This window comes from Ooceraea biroi, chromosome 6 (assembly GCF_003672135.1).
Source record: "Ooceraea biroi isolate clonal line C1 chromosome 6, Obir_v5.4, whole genome shotgun sequence".
In the NCBI taxonomy this organism is placed as follows: domain Eukaryota; kingdom Metazoa; phylum Arthropoda; class Insecta; order Hymenoptera; family Formicidae; genus Ooceraea; species Ooceraea biroi.
In genome coordinates this window covers 14,964,302-14,979,951 of record NC_039511.1, presented here as the reverse complement: position 1 = coordinate 14,979,951, position 15,650 = coordinate 14,964,302, and the positions used below count along the sequence as shown (strand labels likewise).

The 15,650-nt window shown below is 38.6% G+C and overlaps 4 protein-coding genes and 1 pseudogene across 5 annotated transcripts; 3 read left to right on the top strand and 2 right to left on the bottom strand.

Moving 5' to 3' along the window:
* Positions 1-140: 140 nt before the first annotated feature.
* Positions 141-1,109, top strand: LOC113562155 (annotated as a pseudogene).
* LOC105285928 (centrosomal protein of 131 kDa) lies at positions 825-4,624 on the top strand. 2 transcript variants are annotated; one of them, XM_011350499.3, is made up of 11 exons: positions 825-950; positions 1,464-1,705; positions 1,886-1,979; positions 2,101-2,170; positions 2,268-2,709; positions 2,963-3,180; positions 3,264-3,423; positions 3,519-3,775; positions 3,861-4,032; positions 4,114-4,277; positions 4,388-4,624. In XM_011350499.3, exons 2-11 carry the CDS (start codon positions 1,490-1,492, stop codon positions 4,524-4,526), a joined length of 1,932 nt encoding a protein of 643 aa, XP_011348801.2. In that variant the 5' UTR covers positions 825-950; positions 1,464-1,489; the 3' UTR covers positions 4,527-4,624. The 2 variants fall into 2 exon arrangements, with proteins under 2 accessions (XP_011348801.2, XP_011348802.2); XM_011350500.3 differs by having other exon boundaries at positions 829-920; positions 4,388-4,526.
* Positions 4,625-4,726: 102 nt separating this feature from the next.
* LOC105285926 (GTP-binding protein 128up) lies at positions 4,727-7,242 on the bottom strand. Its single transcript, XM_011350494.3, has 8 exons — positions 7,025-7,242; positions 6,782-6,947; positions 6,441-6,571; positions 6,027-6,266; positions 5,762-5,930; positions 5,549-5,678; positions 5,336-5,458; positions 4,727-5,249 (listed from the first exon to the last, which is right to left on the bottom strand). The coding sequence occupies exons 1-8, from the start codon at positions 7,064-7,066 to the stop codon at positions 5,147-5,149; spliced, it is 1,104 nt and encodes a 367-aa protein (XP_011348796.1). The 5' UTR covers positions 7,067-7,242; the 3' UTR covers positions 4,727-5,146.
* Positions 7,243-8,764: 1,522 nt separating this feature from the next.
* Positions 8,765-11,192, top strand: LOC105285924 (protein phosphatase PTC7 homolog). The gene is made up of 5 exons (XM_011350493.3): positions 8,765-9,334; positions 9,803-9,982; positions 10,113-10,311; positions 10,444-10,700; positions 10,990-11,192. Exons 1-5 carry the CDS (start codon positions 9,082-9,084, stop codon positions 11,037-11,039), a joined length of 939 nt encoding a protein of 312 aa, XP_011348795.1. The 5' UTR covers positions 8,765-9,081; the 3' UTR covers positions 11,040-11,192.
* LOC105285923 (derlin-2) lies at positions 11,063-15,451 on the bottom strand. Its single transcript, XM_011350492.3, has 6 exons — positions 15,359-15,451; positions 14,845-14,910; positions 14,409-14,576; positions 14,164-14,286; positions 13,863-14,026; positions 11,063-13,666 (listed from the first exon to the last, which is right to left on the bottom strand). The coding sequence occupies exons 1-6, from the start codon at positions 15,449-15,451 to the stop codon at positions 13,564-13,566; spliced, it is 717 nt and encodes a 238-aa protein (XP_011348794.1). The 3' UTR covers positions 11,063-13,563.
* Between the last annotated feature and the right edge of the window lie 199 nt (positions 15,452-15,650).

Below are 15,650 nucleotides of genomic sequence, written 5' to 3'. Positions count from 1 at the left end.
CCCCTCTCCCCCTTGCTCTCTCGTACCGTTTCTGCTTCTCTCCCTCTCTCTCTCTCTCTCTCTCTCTCTCTCTCTCTCCTCTCTTCCCGTCTCTCCTCTTCCTCCGTTTCCCGAGCGCGAGGGTGAAACGCGTTGCGACACTTCGCCTGGCCGGATACACTGGCTGGTTGGATCCACTAGGTGCGGACGGTCGCAGTGGTGTCTTCCCTTCCTCACGCGACCGCTCCCGGCCAAGACGCCGTCTGCGTCTTTGTCGCAGCCACGGCGCCGCGCCTCGCTCCGTCCCGTCCGCTCGCACGCACGTACGCGACGAGAACGAGGAGCGCACAACACCACCCGCCGTTATATCTCGCGATTACAAGCACGGCCGTCCCTGACCGGCCGCCCCTGTGCTGCTATGCCGCCAGGATAGCGGGGGGTGAGTAAGACCGCGAGGGTGAACGGCGGAGCGACGAGCAGGGCCTGCGGCGAGGACGTACGTACGTACCGTACGTCCGTCCGTCCGTCCGTCGACGTGGACGTACCCTGGCCCCGACGACCGTGCGTACGTGCGATTAACCGGCGTGCGTCTGTAAGATTTCACTGGCGCATACGACGGGGGCCCCCGCGAATTGTAACACTGGCTTCCTCCCAGCAGTTACTGCGGCGACTCCTAGTTTTAGATCGATTCTCCCACGGTACGTACCGCCGTACGCCGCGAGGGGTCGGAAGGGCCGCACTGCACACTCCCTCCCCCGTCCGCTACCCTCGCGCTACGCCACCCCCGTCACCGCCCGAGGTACCTAGGAAACCTCGCCCCGTGAGCGCCACCGACACCCGACAGTCGCGACTACGTGGGAAACTACCCTCGTGCCGTTCGCCGAGAGTGCAGCAGGGGTTGTTACGCTCGCGGGCAACCCTGAGAAAGGTCTTCTCCGAAGGTAACTGTCATCCTGCGCGATAACGTGCAGGTAAGCCGTTCGGAATCCTTCTTCCGATAGCGTAGATTGGACCTTTCCTGACCGAGAACTGAAATGAGAGATATTGAATGAAAAGTAGATGATCCTAGAATGGTCAGACAGTCGAATTTTGCGAGGACCTTCAGGAGTATAATAAAACGATAAAGTTGTAAAAAAATATATAGAAAATAGAAAATAGAAAATAAATATTAGCCTTCTTTTGGGATTATTATAAAAGAAGAGAATTATTTGAAAAAAAGGAGAGAGAAGAGTCATTTTAATAATGTGCAACAGGTTTCTGAATGTGAATTTTGTAAAATAATTCACAAGTATTAGTTTCTAAGTGTAATTCAAAAAGGAAAAAGAACTGTAAAAAGTGCGTTAGGGTGAACGCATTACGTACACCCTTGTTTACGGCACGTGCATTACCATGGCAATCGTGGGACAACGTGCAATGATACAAATAAAATGTATGGCGATGATAGTTCGTGCAAGTTTGTCGATCTAATCAGATTAATTCTTCAGGAACGCAATGATCTTGTAAGCAAATAATGCTGGAAAAAATGGAAGCAGATAATTTAAATGAAAAAACACGTGATTTTAATCAGAACTTGATTAAACCATCTCGTTCATTCGAACAATTGTGCAGTATAATAAATCAGTTGGAGAAAGATAGCAGTATTGAAATTGCGGAGTGCAATCGAGTGGACGCGTGTGTAAAACATGACACCGATGTGCAACCAATGTTGCACAAATATTCGGAACAAGTAGGTACACGAAAGTTTTATTAAATTTTATTGATTTATAAGAAGAAAATATAATTTAATTAAAAATGATAATACTGTTACATTATAATAATTATATGTGCAATTAATTATCATAATTATTAATTATTATTTTGCAATTATAAATTTTAATTATTATAAATCAAATATGATTAAACGCAGATCGAACCGGAAAAGGATGATACGAAGGACAAATGTGGAGCAATCACGATCACTTATGAAGACATAATGTCTTTTCTGGAAACCTTCGAAGATGGTATTAATATTTATCAAATTATATTATCGCTGGTTGTGCTTACGTCCATGTTTCAAGATTTTACTTATCTCGTTTTTAAGGTAAATTATATTTCTTCAATGTTATTTTTATTTTTTTGAAGGTATGCAAGCAGATAATATCATCGCCAATAGTGCGACAACTATATTTTCATCCTACAAAAATTCTAATACGTAAGAAAATGAATATACTTTGCCATGTATATTTTGTATGTAAAATCTGTCATATTTAAAAAAAGGAAGTATCGTAAAAATATCGCTTTTTTGACAGACATGACGTACCGGCTGGGCGAACTTTTAGCTGTCAGCAGGATGATTTAGAGACCGCGAAATTACAAATCGAGGAAAAGAATGCGACGATTGAATGTCTGAAGAATCAGTTGAAGTCCGAACGCAAAGCGGCGTGCGACAAAATCGCATCGCAGAAGCGCTGTCACGCTACGAAGGCGAAAGAGCTGGAGAACAAGTACAGGATGATCGTGAAACGTCATCAGAAATTCATCGAACAATTGATTGATGAGAAAAAGGATCTCACGCAAAAATGCGATTCTTTGGCGCGAGAGATCAAGGAAATCGAGCGTAAGGTTCAACGAGACTTGAAAGTAATTACTGAACGACACATCGTTGAGATGCAACGGGTAAAAGACAACATGATGGCGTCGGAGAAGATCCGGCGTGAGCGATGGCTGGAGATAAAAACTACGAAAATCAAGGTGACTCGCGTTAATTATCATTATTTAATATAATTTAAGACTCCTATTTGTTCATTTCAGCTTCTGGAAAATCATGATGTTGGAAATAAATTATTATGATCTGGAAATTTGTTTAAGTAAGGAATATATAAAGAAGATAAACAAAGATGATTCGTAGACGTTTTATTATAATTTATTTTAATAATAACATTGTCTAAAACATAAATATAATTACTTAGACTTTAGAGTAATAACTGAAGACTATTGCTTACAGGAAATGACAGTGAAAGGATTAGAACCGGAATTACACAGCATGATGGAGCAACATCAACAGGAAATACAGGAGTTGAGGCGCGCACATATAAAAGAGTTACAGGACGTGGAATTGCGTGCGATGCGTAGGTCGAATCAGCAGTTGGAGCAACTGCGAATCGAACTGACGGATAGTCACGAAAAATTGTTGACTAAAGAGAAGGATATCTTAGCGGCAAGGTTTGGCAATGTCATGTCGTATACATTAATGTCTAGCAGACTTGAATATACTTAAATTACACGGAATAATTACATTTGACTAGATACAAAGAAAAGCTGGAAGAGCAGGAAGTACACTTTCAAACGCAACAAAAAACACTTGCGGAGCATTTCGAAAGAGAAAAGTCGATTCTTACTGCAGAACAGAAGAAACGCGATGAGGAAACAAGTGCGATAATGCAACAAACGCAGTTGCATTTTCAGGTTTGTTTAATACATATATATGTCACTACGAAAAATATATTAGCAAGTAAATTGGTCGTACGTGCACTTGCCATCCATTAAATTTTCGTATGCAGAAAGAAACGGAAAAATTAAAAGAGCAACAGGAAATTGGCAAGCAGAATTTTGAACAATCCTTGCGAAAAGAATGGCTCGCGTGGGTTGATGATTATAAAAAACAACAAAGTGCAAATTTCGCTAAAGCAGAGATTGCGATACGTAATGATTGTCAAAAGATGAGGGATAAGCAGATAGAGATTGCTATAGCTAGATTGGAAAAGGAATCTCGCGAAATACGAGTTAAATTACAGCAAAATTTCGATAACAAACTGGAGTAAGTTTAATGATATATAATATAATTATGATACTTGCAAATATACATAAATATATAATTACAATTTTTGCAAAATCATTTTCAGACTGATGAAAGAAGATTACGATGCAAAATTGGAATCGGCAATTAAAAGCGAAAGTATTCATAAAAATAAATTATTGCTATTGGAGGAAAGACACAAATGTACAGAAACACAATTTCAAAAAACAGAAGATAAATTGAAAGAGTACATGTCCGACTTAAATAATATGAATGAGGTAAATTATATAAGCGTAATTGGTTCAATACACCCTTCTGTCCCTTAAATGAAGCAAATTCATAACATTGTCGATTTACAGGTAATTACAAAGGTAACTGCAGAGAGAGATAATGCAAAGGAGATAGCAAAACAAGAAATTGAAGCAGAGAAAAAAGAATTGAAAGACAAGATTGCGTCACTTTATCAAGAAATAACACGAAATAATGCTAACAAAGACCAATCTATAAGAGAATTGCACAGCAAGTAAGAACCAAAAATATAATACTTAAACGATAAAGAAGTAATGCATGAATCAATATTGAAAATGAATATATCTTAGTATTGTTCTTTAATTATATTTTCCTATGTTTCAGAATAAAGTTTATAATCACTCAAAAAGTGTTTACTATAAAACATCTCCATAGAAAGCTAAATGCTGCTGATTCAAGATGCGATCGTTTGGAAAGATTGTTGGATCAGCAAAGAAAGGAATATATTTTAAAAACTGTGTAAATATCTTGAATTTTAAAAGACTGCATGTATTATTCGCAAAAAAGTTAATAACTAAAATTTCTAATTATTTTCGATTATATTAAAAACATTTTTTTCCATTTCTAAGCTGTACGAATAGTTTATATAAATGTATACCATAAAATGTTTATATTATGTAATTAATGATTGGCAACTGCTGTAACAACAAATATAAAATAAGCTACAGCAAATTTCATATTATATATTATTTATACGTACATGTTCATTCAAAAAGATTTAAATATCTCTGTGTGCGTCTGGGGAGTGCATATACATGTAAACCAGGTATATATAAAATATAATTATAAAATATAGTTCTCTCAGGATTATTTTATACATAATCTTATAAAACCAGATGTATCTGTAATTTGCTGCAGACATAATTTTCTATTATTTCTCTTACATTTTGCGCTCTCTCTCTCTCTCTCTCTCTCTCTCTTTCTAATCGATCAAATATAATAACAATTTGAACATATACGTACACATAACGTAGTATATGACAATAATAATCGAAATGTGCTTTCTTCTCAAATCGGGTATCGTTAATTTCATCAGTAAAAGTTTATTCCTTCGCTGAAGAACAGCCACACAAAGGAAACGAGTTACACTTTCTTCACAATTTGTACAACATCTTCGTCACAAAGCAGATGATCCTTCCCCACTTTCTGCGGTTGGTGCTTCACCGATGAACCCCATACTAATGCACTGTAACGTAACGAATCAGTGAAAGTCCGATGAAGAGAAGAATGGCCATCTCTTCAGGAAGATCTAACGAAATGTGCGAAACTTACTACTTGAATTCCTTCGCAATCGATCTGTGAAGCTTGTTACAGAAATCTTCGACAGTTCGCTTCTCGGTATTTAATACTACGGGAGCATTGTAGTCGGGCAGCTGTCCCTTCGGTTTGGTGTAACTGCATACGAAAATGAATTGTTAAATTGTTAACAATTGATGCAGTAATCATATTAAATCATACGGCGTTGGGACTATAATTTTAACTCACATTCTAACGAGCTGCAAATAGTCCCACATTTTTTCCAGCAAGTCATCAAAGTTCCATTTGTGATGAGCGGAGATGGGCACACAGTGCGGAATTTTATAAATAATATCCAGCTCTTCTATACTTATTTGATCTACAGAGTAAGAGTTCACAGATTCGTAAGTATTTTCTTCCCGCCGTCGCGATTGCAACTGTCACGACCATCAGATCTATTACCTATTTTATTTAGAAGATAAATGCAAGGTAGATAAACGCGATTCCCTTCTATGACGTCGATCAGGTCGTCGGAAGTGGCATCGTACCTGAGCGTGATGTCCGCGTTGCTAATTTTATACTCGGACAAAATCATCTTCACCGTGTCGTAATCGAGCTCGGTCTGCGGACACTGAAATAAATGCAACGATTCTTAATATCGCCGCTTTGTGCGGCAATAACTTACCATTCACTGATCATTAACTGATTCGATCAGTCGTCTTCTTACCATAGTCTGCAAATTGATACCGCCTTTGTCCTTTTTTTTAAACGTTATGTTTGGTGGTTGTTTGTTCAGCCGTAGACCGAAGCCCTCCAATTCATGTTCAATCAGCCGTTTATGTCCGAGGGGCTTGAGCACGTCCAGAACAATAAAGATCAAGCTGCACGTTCGTGCTACGGCAATAACTTGTCGTCCACGTCCCTTTCCGTCTTTCGCGCCTTCTATGATACCTGGAAGATCTAACAGCTGCAAGGTACACTCCCTATTAGAATCTCATTTGAATTTACTTTTGTGTGCAACGTGTGGCTTTCCTCAATTCAAAATAAGCCATATTTAAAACAAACAACATTAAACATTTTTACCGACATGTGAAAAACATAAATTAATAATAATACTAATAGATATATCTAATCAATTTACTTGTATCTTTGCACCCTTGTATTTTATGCAGCCGGGGACAGTTGTAAGCGTTGTAAACTCGTACTCGGCCACTTCAGAGTACACGCCAGCAAGCGTACTTAATAGGGTAGATTTTCCGACAGATGGAAAGCCTGTAAACACAATTTTCATGTAAAATCATAATATAACAAAAGATATTGCATCTAACGAGACTGCATAAATGTGTGTAAGCAACTTTTATGACGCGACTAAATTGTCGAGCATTGATCCAGCAGAAGAATGTGGAAAGCTAGATCTGTCGGACTGATATGGAGTAATAATATGTTGACTACAAGAGATAAAAGTAATTTCGAGAAGCGCACCAACAAAGCCAATGCGAGCATCGCCGGTCTTGGCGACTTCGAAACCCTGTTCACCACCTCCTCCACCGCCCTTTGGAGTGATCAGCTCACGTCTGAGCTTGGCTAACTTGGCCTTCAACAGACCCAAGTGCCCAGAAGTTGCCTTGTTTTTCTGGGTTCGGGCCATCTGTAAGACGGGATCATTATAAGTGATGATACCGCAAGCGTATCGCGACAATTGTTGCTAACAGAACAGGGGATTACCTCGGCCTCGATAGAGGCAATTTTTTCCAAGATCGTACTCATTCTTCCGCCTACAAAGAATCGTGGAAAATGATGTCAAATTTGAAAGTGAATTGTTCGGCCGAGGTGCTCTGTTACATTATTAAAATTGCAAAACCGCTCGAATGACAATACAGTGCCGCATACTACACGTGCGTAAGCGCATATGCTAGATCCGCCATGCCATGGATCGTGTGAATTGTAGAAAGTTTCTAGACTGGCGTTCGAACGTAAAAAGGATCGAACCTTTGACTATATAGACTATATACCGATGGACTGCTAACGTTGCCACTTAGGTAATTATGTAAAAGACGCGATCCAAGATCGCAGCGCACCCACGTCCCAACGGCCAAGCCAAGAACTAATAGTCGTACATGTACCTTTGACTGAAGCATTTGTTCTGTGGTTTCATGACGCACGTGAGGTGTTATAAGTGACAAATTCTGAGTGAAAACAAAATGGTTCGTTATTGTTGTATCAAATCATGTACAATCACACGATACAAAGCCAAAACAGGAATACAAAAATCGTCTCGAAATAAAGAATTCACACTTGGTTCCTTAAATTCTCTGCGATTATCGGTCCGCAATTCCGATGGTTGATGATGCACGGATCCTTGAATCTGAAAGGTTTCTCCTTGCTTACTTACGAACGGACGTCGATTAATCATCGAGGTCATACCTCATACAAAAACGAGCACTACAGAAAAAATATTTAATATTTATAGAATAGAAAATAAAACACGCATTTCAAAGAATGACTTTGCACGTAATAAGAAATATAAATGTCCAAAATCTTTTTACCAATTTTGACGCGCACGTATTAGATAATGATTTATTAGAAAATCACAAACATAAAATGATAAAAACAATAATAGAGTTTTATTTAAAAATAAAGTTATATTGGTTTGGCAAAGAATCGACACGTAACTTACATGTAAAATATGTCCGTAAAGATTTTACAAAACTAATTTTGTTCAAAGGGTAGTAGTGTAATTTATATGTATATAAGTCAAATACCACTCACTGACTCATCAACGTGCAGCCCGAACCACTGCATCTATCGACTTGGAATTTTAAGGGTATATTCCTACTAGTACGTAGGTGCTCACTAAGGGTGGGTTTTCCGAAATTCCACCCCTAACGGGTGAGAAGGGGTAAAATGTGTTTTTATTTAATTCTACACATAATATCGCGGGCGAAGCCCGCGTGACGGGGGATGCTAGTGTATAATAAAACTGATTTCTAGTCTCTTAAGATTACGTTTTTATTTTCTTAATTTTTTCCTTTCAAGTATACTTTATTGTACTACATTCTCATGTACCTAATGCTTTATCGTAAGTAAGAAAAGAATTTGAAGTTATTTTGCAATTTAACATGAAAAGTGCAACAATTTTACTGTTCAAAAAGCATTTAAAAAATCATATCAATACAATGACCATGAATATTTTGTTTTATATTGTAGTATAAGAGAATGTGAATATTATATTCTTAAAACAATGTTCACGAAATATATGATTATTAGTTCATGGTTTGGCCGTTGGTACCTGGTGGCGCTGAGATCTTGGATCGCACAATGGCTGCCCATTAGCAGTCCATAGGTATATAGTCAAAGGGTCGAACCAATAACGAGCGTTCCGCCAATTCCGCATCGCGCATATTCCGCAGCCGCGTGAATCCGGCATAAAGGCAAAGTCCAACCGAGTTCGACACCAGCGCGCCACGTGACCGCGCATCAAGTCAATCCGTCAACCTTTCCGTGTGTCTCCTTCAATTCAGTAGGATGAAGGTAGTGAACGAATGATAAGTGTGGGTAGAATCGTAGCTAGCTTCGCACTGTACGGCTTCTCGGCCACGAATCTCGGTAGTGGATTGCGTAGAAGAAACGATGACGTAAACGCGATCGTGAGGCAATCGGAGGCCAGATAACACGCGAAACGACCAGCAGCACAAGGGATACGCGTCGCGATGTCTTCAACCTCGTTGCGAGTCCTGGTCGGCCGCTGATCGTGGTGAAGGGGACACCTAGTTGGCACCACGATGCAGTCGATCTACTGGACTGGACGACTCCTGTCGCGCGCGCTCTGGAATGGCATCGCGAGCTACAGTTCTACGTGCGGCGCCGAGCAGCAACCGAATGCGATTGTCGCGAGCAGCAGCAAGCGTTACGAGGCCTCGCTCGTCTCTGCGGTGTGCGGCTTCCCAAAGGACTTTACACGGGGCCGTATACGCAGGGGCCAGTTCGGCGACGACGCCTGGTTCACCGCGAAATTCAAAGCTGCCGAGGTCATAGGTGAGACTGTTGGAAGATGCTTGTTAAAATCTGAATTTTTTTAGGCTCCTGCCAACTCGAGATTCTCCCTTTCTTCCGTGTCTTTCCCCAAGTCTTGTGCATATCTCTGTTTCAAAGTGCAGACAGTAAGATATAATGGTACTGTCAAGGCACCTTTCTGTTTCTTTTAACTGTGCTTTTTATACGTTACTTTATCTCGTCTGGGTTTCTTTTTTTATGTACCTTCAGCATTATCTAATATTGGAGCAATATGTCTTGGATGTCTGTTATATTGTTAGTTATAAGAGATATTTATATGTGATATTCTGATATATGCAAATAGATATGTTAACATGTAACATTTGAATTCACCTGAAAGCATTATCACTTATTTATAGATACTTATGACAGCACTATGTAACAATTGACCAGCAATTATTTAGATAACTACATACATTAAACTTTACCTTGAATTATAATGCTTTCCAGGTGTGGCTGACGGTGTTGGAGGATGGCGTCACTACGGAATCGATCCGGGAGAGTTTTCTAATTTCTTAATGAAAACATGCGAAAGGCTAGTTTCTATGGGTAGATTTACACCCACGGAACCGGCTGGCTTATTAGCGCGTAGTTACTATGAATTATTAGAAAACAAACAACCGATATTAGGTAAGCAGCAAATTGCTTCCGCAACAAAGTGCACATCGACCGTCCTACGAAAGTTAACTTAAAATAATTAAATGTTCTGCCTCTAGATTAATTCTCTCTTTGACACTGACAACTTTTCTGTAACGCACAGGTAGCAGCACCGCATGCGTCATAGTTCTCAATAAGGAGACGAGCAGCATTTACACAGCCAATATAGGGGACAGTGGCTTTGTAGTCGTGCGAAGGGGGCAAGTGGTGCATCGCTCCTCCGAGCAGCAACATTACTTCAACACCCCCTTTCAATTATCGCTGCCACCTCCAGGACACTCTGATCTGGTACTTCGCGATAGGTAGATCATCCTTGTACATTATATGTTGCCCGTGTGTGTGTGTGTGTAATCACACGTACTGTGATTCACATTTCTGCAATGTCGTAATCGTGGTGAGGAGCACGGCCGCGAATGACGTAACTTCCTCTTCAGTCCAGAATCCGCCGACACTTCGAGTTTCGGGGTCGAGGACGGCGATGTGATCCTTCTGGCGACCGACGGGGTATTCGATAATGTGCCTGACCAGTTGCTAGTCACGGAGATGCAAAAAGTCGAGGGCGAGAGAGACCCGACGAAAATACAGTACGTCGCTAACACAATAGCGTGGATGGCGCGTAGATTGGCCTTTGACGGCGCCTTCATGTCTCCGTTTGCTCAAAATGCCCGCGAAAATGGGATCGATGCAATAGGTACGTAATAAAAACGGAAGTACTACGTTCACTGTATTTTGAGTAGTTTTTGAGCATAGATAGAAAAATCTATAAAAAAGTATAATATACTAAAGGTAAATTTTAACTGTACTGTTACATCTCTTTCGCTCCTTTCTTTTCATAAAATAATTTTAATAACTCTAACTTTCTATTTATATTTGTACTTGGCCCGTTAACAACAGCATGAGCAGATTAATAGGTGGAAAATTTAGCTAACACATATTTAATAAGAGGAAGAGCGTGTAAAAATAGATTTTGGATCTTCCAGGTGGTAAACCGGATGACATCACTGTCCTTTTAGCAACGGTGGCGATATGATAAAACAATAAGGAACAAGTGTACAATAGAGCCCCGATCATTGTATTATAGTCCATGTCATTGCGTATATGTAGTTAGTTATACATCATTATATTAATCCTATTACGCAAATCATTTATTATTTAAAATCGAAATAAATGGTTTTGTAAAATCACTTCTTATCTTCTACTCATTATTATTATTATTATTCGTTTCTTTACAGTTTTTCGATAATTATTAACGTACTCTTTGGCGATTGCAAACGCGCTCTTATTGATTCACCCTTTCAGCATCCTACATGCTACAACATATGACAACATGTCCACTTTCGGTGAATTCGTTACTTCTACTTTCTTTAGGTCCATAGTCTTACATCCAAAAGCAAAATATATTTAAAACCCAAACAAATGCAAACTAATATCTCTGTGTTCCTGCCATATTCAATAAGATACTGAAAGGAGTTAATACGAACGCATCTTAACAATGAATGATCGAGGATGTAATTGTCATTAATTACACCGACTGTCAAAATGACTTGATAATATTAAAACTAGGAATCCCAAGATTAACGATTCGTAAAACCAAAAGTTTCATTTACATTGATATCACTTAATGATGAATAATTATTTGCAAAATATTATTTGTCACCACACCAAGATGTACATAAATATGTGAGGCTAAGAATCCAAAAATAAATCATAGAAAAACTAGACATCCTAGGATCCTGAAAGCTGAAATTACAAAAGGAAGATAAATATATATACATCTAAGAATTTTACAACTTCAAATTTAAGACAAAGAGAATCTCGTAGAAATCGCGATCAAGAGATAACGATGATTATTCGTCCGAAATTATTTTTAATCTCCTCTTTCTACATCGAAAACCAGTGTACCGCAAAATAAAATCTATTAATATCCAGTAGTTAAACCGGTATCTTAAAAATTCATGTATGTTTAGCTTACGAGTCGTTGCGCGTAACACTCACACACAATCACAGAAAAAGTTACATCCAAGTCAGGTATGAACTGCGCGTGGCAAAGTAATGTGTCCATTTTTTTTCCCCAGTAAAAAGAACGGGCATTTAAAAATACAAAAGTAGCGGACTTAAAAAATTGGAAAGCTTTAGAAATCTGTGTAGTTTTATAATCGACGTGTTCCAAAAAAATAAGATTCAATATTTGCTACAATAAGACCTAAGTTGGCAAATTGATATACGTAAAAAAAACGTAAAAAGAGAAACGTTACTTTTCCATCGCTTCTAGAAAAGAAGAAACGATGACCGTTACCTAGAATCAATGCACACGCAAAACGCCTCAGTTATATTCACGTGGTACATAACATACACGTATGAACAAAGTGTAGGAAATGTGTATACATATATATGTACGTATATATGTATATATATTATTTCTTTAATTTATATTTAACGATTTGTACTTTGTAGATGTTGCCTAGATTACACTTCGCTACGGTAATAAATATAAATAAATGCTTTAGTATACTTTAAAATAGTCTCCCTTGCATAATGACATTTTCTTTCTTCCTCTCTCTCTCTCTCTCATCGATACGTGTAAGAACTACGAGCGTGGTGAGCATATCACAAAGTTTCCACCGGCCGCAAATATCGCTCTTACAAAAATGATATCACTTTAAATTCACACGATAAATTCAATTAGTTCCGCAAGCGGAACATTACACCACCCCCTTGCGGAAGTAAATTCGCATTCGCAACAGGTTCGGATCCCTGTGAATCGCCAATTTAATTTCACTCGTGTGCATAGAAACACCATTTTCATATTGAATTACAAAATACTGATTTCAGATATAAATTTGCAGAAATTTTAATACTTATTAATGCTAAAGTCACTACAGTAGGTTGAAATAAATTATACATAACGGTTTTTCAGCGTCGTATATAACCAGCCTGTACATAGCATCTGACAACAATTTAACTTGCTAATTTTTAATCGTACGCACTTTAAATTCATTAACTTTAAATTCTCCGATTGACTGAAAAAACATAAACTTTGTGGCAAATAGCGGAAAACGCGTACGCGACTGTGCATATGAAATCTAAGAAAATTGATAATAACTCCTTAAGGATAGACGTATATCTTTAGCGCTATCCTCTATATACAGAGTACACAAGAAAAGTCGTGTTTTGTCCATAAATTCTCTAAAGGACTCGGAACCTTGTCTACATCTCCTCGACTACAAATTTAATTATAGATTATCACTATTTACAATTGTTTAATGAAGTCTCGAATTGGGTATCATGAATTTTTATTAAGAGAGTATCGACTTCAAATTTGTCGAAAATCCGACAATTGAAAAAAAAATCGTCCAATCTCTTGTGTACACCCTGTATATTGTTGTTTACATACGTTTCGTAGTGTATCTTTACGTACAAATCCAATCGCTAAGTTATCAGTAATTTCAGAAAACGAAGAAATAAGGATAGAAACAGACGCACTTCCGCAACATTCTAGACGAGTGAATCCGTATGAGAAACAGCATCAGGAAGAGAATAGCTGAATCTTTCGATCACTGTACATTGGCTTCCTGTCCCCAATTGAAACCGCCCGGTCTGTCTTCCGGTGGTGGCATATAATCCGGATCCTCGGGATGTGCGTCGAATAAAGTCTTACTGCAGAAGAAAGAAAGAAAAAGGATTATATATTATTTTTTTATTGATCATTTAAAATGAAAAAAGACCTTCCAGAGTACTTGTGTGTATTTGTAACTTAATTAAAAAATAAACGGATGGTTAATTCAACTTCGAGTAATGACGATCAATTTTAATCATAATTGCAAAAACATTATGTAATAAATAAAATACTCACAGTATTTGTGGAGTTTTCAAAATTCGGAAACCTCCTCTTAACCGCGGAAATACATCCTCCGCAAAATAGTAAGTATGCCCTACTGCCATTCCGACAAGATCGACCCATATTGTGTTGCCAAGCAATACGGAAAATCCTAGCAGCACCCACGGTAGGTACGGAGCCTGCAAGTATGAAAATAATTATTACATTTCTTCATCCTAAAGATATCCATGTGATAATCAATTCTAAAATACTGAACAATAATAGAGCGATGCAAGATGTAACATCTGATTTTCATCAAAGACCTTGAAAGACCTACTTGGAAGTTTAAAAGTCCGAAGAAGTTCATTCTAACAAAAGGATTTCGCCGTGACCACACGTACACTAACATTATCGTGAATGCATGTCCCAGGAACAGCAGATTGACGAAAAATGCAAAGGTCTGCATAGATAATTAAGGAATAACAATAGAGTAATTCCAAGAGTGCAGTATTACTGTATATTATTCTGAAAAGCAGCGATGTCGGAAATAAATTTGCGATCAATGTGTCTTGCCAAGGATACAATCATGCATATTCCGCCGAAAATAAACATCATCACGAAATCAGCTGTTCTTCTGCGAAAAGAGCCCTCTTCCAGCATGCGACAATACCGATATGTAAAGATCATGTTGAATAATAGGTTGAATCCAACATTTCCAAAGAACAGAAATGTTGTTATTAATCGCCATACCTGAAATAATTCAAGTAACATTTTAAAAAGTACGCAAAATGAATATTATTTGTTGACGCTACACTATTTTATAATTTTTACAATCCTGGAGTAGTTGCATTAAAAGTGTTACTGTAAAAATCAATTAACTCTCTCAACTGCCTTAACGAAGTACTTTGCATTTTGCATTGAAGTTAAGTACTTTGCATACCTATTTATTAGTATGTAAATTAATTCGGTGATTCATTTTAAAAAAGATACATTTGCAAGTAACGTTGTATTTTCGTACCTGATACTGTTCGATAATGAGGATGGGATTGAAATATAGTTGAAACGGGGAGACCAAGTCTAGTTGCTGAAACATTTAAAAGTACATACATTTATAAAAAAAAAAACATGTAACTGTATTACTTAAATCGCGTCTTTCTTACAATGATCACATTTATATAATTATTGCATCAGGGAAGACCGTAATATGAACTAAATCACCAAAATTCAAGTATTAAGATTCAAGATGATCTCTTACGTGAGAAACATATAAATCTGATAAGTACAGACATCAGGCAGCACGTAAAAAGAATCGAAGAAGCTGGAGTCAAGGTACCGAATCTAAGAGGTGGGATTACAAGTTCAAAGGTAAAGGCCGACAGAAAATTGAAAACGCGAAAACCAAGAACTACAGCAAGAGATTAGTACTTCTGGAAATTCATAGCAACGAGATCGTAATTCACAGCTGCGGCTACGTGACACCGTCGCGGAAAAGGCTCCCGAAGGGGGGAAAGGAAGAAGAGTTGGTCAAGTACCACGGCGAGGGTCGTGATGACACAGGCTGTGGTGTAAGCTCGCGTCACCACGGGCATCTGCATGTACTCGTGCCATAGCGCTTCGTAGGCCATTGGCGCCGACGATCGGCGATTCTCCGCCCGTGTTTCTTCCTATGCACCGATACCTCGCAGCTGCACTTCCGCCGCTTCTTCTACCTGTCCGCTTCACCATCGCATGTCGCACCAACGCGGCGGTGTTATCTGCACATCGTAGTTCGTACGCGAATTTGTTGTCCGTACGACTTTTGTACACGTAACACGTGAAATTATC

Bases quoted from the DNA above. Each gene is read 5' to 3' on its own strand.
- LOC105285926 (XM_011350494.3), bottom strand. From the start codon at position 7,066: ATGAGTACGATCTTGGAAAAAATTGCCTCTATCGAGGCCGAG. The intron at 6,267-6,440 runs GTAAATTGATTA...TGTACCTTGCAG, and splicing joins ACAAGGGTGCAAAGATACAA to CTGTTAGATCTTCCAGGTAT. The intron at 5,931-6,026 runs GTAAGAAGACGA...CATTTATTTCAG, and splicing joins GTATCAATTTGCAGACTATG to TGTCCGCAGACCGAGCTCGA.
- LOC105285928 (XM_011350499.3), top strand. From the start codon at position 1,490: ATGCTGGAAAAAATGGAAGCAGATAATTTAAATGAAAAAACACGTGAT. The intron at 3,776-3,860 runs GTAAGTTTAATG...AATCATTTTCAG, and splicing joins AATTTCGATAACAAACTGGA to ACTGATGAAAGAAGATTACG. The intron at 4,278-4,387 runs GTAAGAACCAAA...CCTATGTTTCAG, and splicing joins ATAAGAGAATTGCACAGCAA to AATAAAGTTTATAATCACTC.
- LOC105285923 (XM_011350492.3), bottom strand. From the start codon at position 15,451: ATGGCCTACGAAGCGCTATGGCACGAGTACATGCAGATGCCCGTGGTG. The intron at 14,287-14,408 runs GTATCCTTGGCA...TTATCTATGCAG, and splicing joins TCGGCGGAATATGCATGATT to ACCTTTGCATTTTTCGTCAA. The intron at 13,667-13,862 runs GTGAGTATTTTA...TTTCTTCTGCAG, and splicing joins TTGAAAACTCCACAAATACT to TAAGACTTTATTCGACGCAC.
- LOC105285924 (XM_011350493.3), top strand. From the start codon at position 9,082: ATGCAGTCGATCTACTGGACTGGACGACTCCTGTCGCGCGCGCTCTGG. The intron at 9,335-9,802 runs GTGAGACTGTTG...AATGCTTTCCAG, and splicing joins CAAAGCTGCCGAGGTCATAG to GTGTGGCTGACGGTGTTGGA. The intron at 10,312-10,443 runs GTAGATCATCCT...CTTCCTCTTCAG, and splicing joins GATCTGGTACTTCGCGATAG to TCCAGAATCCGCCGACACTT.